At 34.6% G+C, this 6,881-nt stretch overlaps 1 protein-coding gene across 1 annotated transcript; it reads left to right on the top strand.

Moving 5' to 3' along the window:
- The first annotated feature begins 453 nt into the window (after positions 1-453).
- LOC121999457 (U3 small nucleolar ribonucleoprotein protein IMP4-like) lies at positions 454-5,831 on the top strand. The gene is made up of 9 exons (XM_042554143.1): positions 454-711; positions 1,059-1,247; positions 1,344-1,441; positions 2,026-2,117; positions 2,222-2,272; positions 2,613-2,756; positions 4,734-4,789; positions 4,883-4,898; positions 5,754-5,831. Exons 2-9 carry the CDS (start codon positions 1,198-1,200, stop codon positions 5,829-5,831), a joined length of 585 nt encoding a protein of 194 aa, XP_042410077.1. The 5' UTR covers positions 454-711; positions 1,059-1,197.
- The last annotated feature ends 1,050 nt before the right edge of the window (positions 5,832-6,881 follow it).

Raw genomic sequence — 6,881 nt, 5'->3', positions numbered from 1 at the left:
CAAGGTAAGTAAAGTACATAAATGTGCGTCAAAACATGCATAAAAGTATATATAACACTACAAGAAAAACCCTCATAAACATCGGTGGAACAACAGCGGTTTTAAGCAAATTTCGATGTCTTTGAGTATCTTACACCGATTTTTCCAAAAACTTGTGTCTATGAGAGCAGATTTTCGTTCATAGACATCGGTTTTTTTAGCCGATGTCTATGAGCGCCCTTTTTCCGTTAATAGACATTGATTTTCACAGTGGTTTTTAAAACCCAGTGTCTATAATAGTTTCCTTATTCTATCTACGAAATCAGATAGTAAAAAGTCGTTGTTAAAAGTGTTGTTAATGAATCAAAATCAAATAATTTAATTTTTCCATCAATACTTAGTCAAAATTTGTAGCACTTCATTCTTTCCTCCAAAGCTAAATCTATATCGTGTCGTCCACTATATACCGTCACGACTCCGCCACCACTTTCCTCTTCGCCGCTGAAATATTTTAACAAAATGTCTTTCTCTGGATTTGTTCGCGACCTTTCTCTCTGCGCTTCTCACAGTTCGCATGGGAGTGGGAGAGGCGGCGGTGACACCATACGCAACCCAATCTCCCAGATCCGGCTACTGGCACTAACCCTAGCAGCATTCCCCCTCTCAATGCCTCATAGGACTCCCAGATCTGCGCTTCTCACAGTTCTCTTGGTCAGAATCACTAAGTTTATGGTAATTGAAAGCTCTCTCTTTTCTTTTTATTTTTTTTCCTTGTAGTTCAAGATTCTGAGTTGGGATCTTACGTTCTGAACTCAACTCATGCTATTAGTATTTTCAGGATAGCTTGTTCTTGCTTTTGCTACTGTTATATATTTAAGCGATTTTATGTAAATTGCCTTGCTTTTTCTTTTACTGCCTCTTCATTCATTATATATGGGATGCTTATTGTAGAAATCAACTCTAGGTGGTGGAGCAATACTTGTGCTTGTTTGTGTTATATCTTCCTGCAATTTTGTGTGAAGTGATTGGTATCCCCAAGTCGATATCTTTGAAATCCTTTAGTATTATCCTTCTGTTAGGTCAGACCACCAAAGTGCAAAGGAGCAGAGATGGGTTTGTAACGAGCTTGGCCTGGTAACAATCCATTTTAGACAACAAGACTGCTTCCTAGATTCCTAATTCTGCCAGCTATAGGTTTCTTATCTGGGCTCAAAAGCAATGGCTTCCAGCAAAGATGATGTTGATCAACCTACTGATTCCTATTCTCTGCAAGTGTTTTCTTCCCAGTTTTCTGTGATTTGAGGGTTTTGATTTTTTATTTTTTTTGGGTGCGTGCGCGTGTGCTAAACAATATTTTTCTACAGACTTAAGAATCCTTACAAGGATCTTGATGATGGTCGCCAGCGGTTTCTTCTTGAGTTGGAATTTGTTCAATGCCTTGCCAATCCAACGTATATCCACTGTGAGTTACTGCTTGACTGAGAACTATAAATTCTTTGTTTCATTCTTTTGGAGTCCACAAATCTTCTGTATAGTCCACAAATTTTCTGTATGAAGTTATACTTCAATATTGACTAGACTTTCATGCGGATTTTGTGAAGTGGTTATCTTTCCTTCATTCTTGATCGAATGGAAAAAATGCTACAGTTGTTTCTATCTCAAGTATTCAAATATTTGGTCATCTACATTTTTTCTTCAATATTCTCCTTGAATCTCTCAGTGCATTCAATTAGGAGAAAAATACCTTTGAATATCAATGAAAATTATTCATATTAGGTTCGGTCCTTTCATTGTAATTTTTATTAAATTTTTTCTCGATAGCTTTGTAATTGCCTCTCCTGAAAATTGTGTGCAAAGTTGAATATTGGATTCTGAAACATATTAGGTTCAATCCTTTCATTGTATTTTTTTTGGTTAAATTATCTCTTGATTACTTCGTAATTGTTTTTCTCTTAAAAATTATGTACAAAGCTTAATATTGAATCTTGAAACATATTGCTAGTCTTTTGGATTACTCTGATCAATGTTTTTTCTTTTTTTTTATAGACGATGAGTATGCCACCGCATCAGAAAATGATCCAAAGATTTTGTTGACCACATCTCGTGAGCTAAGCCAGCATCTTGGTCAGTTTGTTAAAGTGTGTTTCTGTACCCTCCCAATAGTCATATTTCACCTGGTGATGTTTCGTAGAAGCATCAAAGCTCTGTCCGTAAGTTTGACATGATTATGTTATTCATTTAGGAATTAAAATTGGTATTTCCCAACGTAGCGAGAATGAACCGTGGTAGTCAAGTATGTTCCTCAATTCTTCTATAAGTATAAAATTGAGGTATGCACTTATAAGTGTCATTGTATTTAGTTATTGCTGTTTACAAATTAACTCATTTATTTTGCCATACTTGTTGATATGTTGTTAGTGGGATGAAATTTATTAACGCTAAGAACATGGGAATACATTGCATAGCATGGTCATCCTCATTTTTATGATTTGAAGCTTGTTTAAAAAATAAACTTCATAGTGCCATTTTTATAAAAAAAAAATCTATATTGTTAGAGATTCGTATCTATTTGTTGGATGTTTTTATAAATATTTTCTTGTTGTCAACTGACACAGTTATACATTGTTCTGTAGGTGATCTCAGAAATTATTGAGTTTTGCCGAGCGCATGAATATATAGATGTTATTTTTGTGCATGAACATCGTGGTGAGCCTGATAATTTGGTCATTTGCCACTTGCCATTTGGTCCAACTGCATTCTTTGAGTTGCTGAATGTGGTTTGAAGAAGTAAATTTTGTATCTTGCACAATTTGTACATTTGTGAAACACCTGTACAAACTACAGCTTTGTACAGACTTGTTTTGCTTCATTGTGAATAACTACAGCTTGGTCAAAGGACTGCAAACATCCTTAAACATCTCTTTCCTGTGCCTAAACCTGAAACTAAACGAATAATCACATTTGCCAACAAATCCGATTACATCTCATTCAGGTACTCCTTAGCCTTCACAATTTATTCTTTGATTTTCATTATCTGACTCTAGTTTAGGCTTTTTACTCATACCCTACTTTCTAATGTTTAGACATAAAACTTTTATGTGTAGATAAAGGGGTATCTATCATGCAGTGGTTTTCGAGTGAACTCTACAATCTGTATAAATCTACACTTGAACAGTAATTCTTTCTCTTTTTGATGTATTTAATGAATGGATTTCACATAATGTGTTAGAATTGTTACTCCAAGAGTTGATAAAATAATAGCAATTAGTTGTAGCTCCTATACATTCTTGTCAAAATTGGTATTGGAATTGAACGAAAAAAAATTTTAAGTAGGTTATTTCAAATTGGTAGGATTGATGAAATTAGAATCATTTAGAAATAACAAAATAACAGTTTCATATGTTAGATACTAAACTATACCTATGTGCCCAGCGTGGGCGATGCTTATAGCATTGTTCACAGTGATTTTTATTATTTTTAAACTCTTGGTTATGCCAATAAGATTTTGCTTTTAGGATTTAGGGTTTGGGTTATAGTATTAAGCAAAAAAAAAAAAATCAAATAAAAAAAAAAATTTAGGTGTTCGTGGCGTGTGGAAGGTAAGATATGCAGCATAACATTTCTCTCTCTCTCTCGCCTAGATTCAAGATTGGAAATATGTCGCCCCACGGGGTTATCCGAAGGGGTTAAGGCGTAGAAGTTTGCCCAATGAGAACGTGGGTTCGAATCGCGGCGGTAGCAAGGGCGTAAATCCCTTATCCTCGTGTCCCTCAGCCCACTGCGCCTTTAACTCCTTCGGCTACCGTGATTAACTCCCCTCGTGATAGCCTTGGGCAAGGTTCACGGGGGCGCTGGGGGCGAGCGTTATTGTCTTTTTGCCCAAAGATTGGAAATATGTCAGGCCGCCGGGTCGAAACTCAGTGGCAACGGGGGAATAAATCCCCTATCCCTGTATCCCACCCGGTCCGTCCCATGTTAACTCGGGTGCTGCGATTTACCTCCCTCACAATGACCATAGGTCCGGTCTGTGGGGGCCTTGGGGGCGAGGGTTTCGCCTTTTGCTGCAAAGATTGGAAATATGTTGTCAACATGTACATTTTTTTGCTTCTTTTCTTACCTTTGTTGAAACATAGATGTATTTTAATGTGGCAATACAATTCTCACAAGTTATATGCATGAAGGTGATTTGTCATCAACCAATGTAATTTAGGCATCATAGTTAATTATCTTGGAATACAACTAAGTTTATACTCGAACAAAATACATACAGCCCTTCTAGCTGATGACCAAAACTATAAATCTTGTAACAATATCCATATCAGTAATAATTCTAGTGAAAAAAGACTTACAGTTCAGTATTCAACTTGTGAAGAACTAGTGTTTAATACTAAGGTTATAAATTGCATATATTTCAACAAATAACCTTTTTTTATAATGTTTTAGATATTCAGACTCGGTGAAATTTATTTTTGTTTGTATCTTTCTGCTTGTACATACTGAAAGTCGTAGATAAGTACTGATTAATTAAATTGCAACTATAAGAAAACTTCATTGCAATAATTTCTGGTTTGGATTATATTAAGTTCCCAGGAATGATAGATCTATCACTATATGATATGGTTGAGATAATTGATGAATGTTTCTCTTTTTAAGCATTCCAATTAGTTATCTTGTTACCTGGTGCTCTTACTGCTTTTTCAACTATGATTTTTTGTCTTGGTTTACTAGTATATATTATTTATGTGTTTTTACAGTTTACAAATCTCAAGTACTCCAGAGTTAAAATTGATGAAGTGTGGTTCGAGTGGGCTGAATGCATGCTAGATTACATTTGAGTAGGAAAGGTATTTGATTTTAGAAAACTTTGGATGATGCATGCATTTGCATGGAATGTAAATTGCAGATACTACCTTGATGTTGTAAAAAGAATATTATGTGTATTTTATGGATACTAACTTGATGTGTACAATATCTATTATCTTTTGATGTTGTAAGAAGAATATTTGTATAATTTGTGGATACGGACTTGATATGTACAATATCTATTATCTTTTTATGTTGAATAATATTTATGTGTTGGTTACATGGATATTGACTTGGTGTGTTTAGATACACCGATGTATAATAATATTAACTAAATTTTGTACTATTAAAATGTTGTATAATATCAATTTTTCACTATTTCGGAAATTGAATCGGAGTCGTTAAACAATACTGATATTACATCGTTTTTCCACCGTTGCCAAAATCGATGTCATTAACTGATATTACATCAGTTTTACACCGTTGCTGAAATGGTGTCATTAAGTGATACTATACCGGTTCATAACCGATTCAAAAAGCGGTGTCGTTAAGTGATACTACACCGATTATAACCCGATGTCTAAAATGGCAAACCTTTTACATCACCTTCATAGACATCAGTCGATTTTGTAATAGACAGCGGTGGAAAATCGATGTCTATGAGGGTTTTTCTTGTAGTGTAATCTACACACATCATTCACGAAGAAGCTTTAACAAGTATGTTCCGATGACGACTGCAACAACCTTTGCTCCATTCACAACTCGCAAGCTTGATTCTCCCTTGACGAGTCTTCTGCATTCCTTAGCCCATGTATATCATTACATATATGTGAGTCACACCAGTATCCAATATTCAAGTGTTTGAGTAAATAACATGACAATCAATAATGAAAATATCTAAAGAGGATGGAGTGTCGGATGCCTTATTATCCTTCATAGACTTAAGATAAATCTTACAATTTCTTAACCAGTGTCCCATCTTGCCAAATGATGGCATAGGTTCTTTTGTGCTTGTTCTACTATCTCGGCCTTTTTGCTCTTCCCCTTAGTCTAATGTTTTGACTTCCTCTTAGAACCTTTCTTAGAGGAGTTTACTAATATCATAATTTTCTGTTCACCTTTAACAGAAGGCTCCACAGTCTTGAGCATATTAATTATCTCATGGATGGTTGATTCGAAATTACTCATCGGATAGTTCATCACAAATTATGAATAACTTTTTGGTAAACTATATAGAATTAAGTTAATACTTAACTCATGATCCATCATAAAATTAAATGATGTTAAGCGCTCTATGTAGTCATTCATCTTTAGTACAAATTGTACTACAGACGAACCCTCCTACATCTTTAAGCAAAAGAGAAGCTTAGAGACCTCGAACCTTTCGAATCTTGCTTGTTCATCAAACAGCTCACGAAGATAATAGACAATATCATAAGTATCCAAATACTCATGCTATTTCTATAGTTCAGGAGTCATAGCGGCTAGCATGATGCAACTTATAAGTATATAATCAACCTTATGTTTCTGATAGACCAAAAATTGGTCCCCAGTTGCATTGGCATCAAGACTTGTGAGAAAAGACTCATCAAGGACATAAGCTAGCTTCTTAGCCTTGAGAATAATTCTTAAACTTCAAAACCAGCCCAACAAGTTTGGCCCAATTAGTTTGTTCGAGTCCAAAATTGAACACAAATTAACAAAAGTTATAATTAAATAATTAACCTAAAAATAAAAAAAAAATGAGAATGTATTAGAGACATGATTTTATTTAGGTAAATGATTTAAATATAATAAAAGTCAACTTATTTATCAAATTCAAATACCCTTATTTTAAATTTGGGAGATAGTAGATTTTCTCTAAGTGGGTTGATATCCACCATAAATAAGAACAATCTTGACTTTGGTCAACAAGTCATTCTTAGTTTTAGTGGTAGGTAACAAGTTTACCGATTGCATATCGCTTATATGTAACTATCACATTATGCTAGCAACTACTTGATTTTCTAATAAACATCGGGTTGTTAATGTTGGAGTGGTTAGTACTAACGGTCTAACTCAAGTTTTGATGAATTACAAAATAGATTAAGTTAGTTTCG

Source organism: Zingiber officinale, chromosome 1A (assembly GCF_018446385.1).
Source record: "Zingiber officinale cultivar Zhangliang chromosome 1A, Zo_v1.1, whole genome shotgun sequence".
NCBI lineage: Eukaryota > Viridiplantae > Streptophyta > Magnoliopsida > Zingiberales > Zingiberaceae > Zingiber > Zingiber officinale.
Note: the sequence above shows the minus strand (reverse complement) of the source record. Positions and strands in the feature narration are given on the sequence as shown.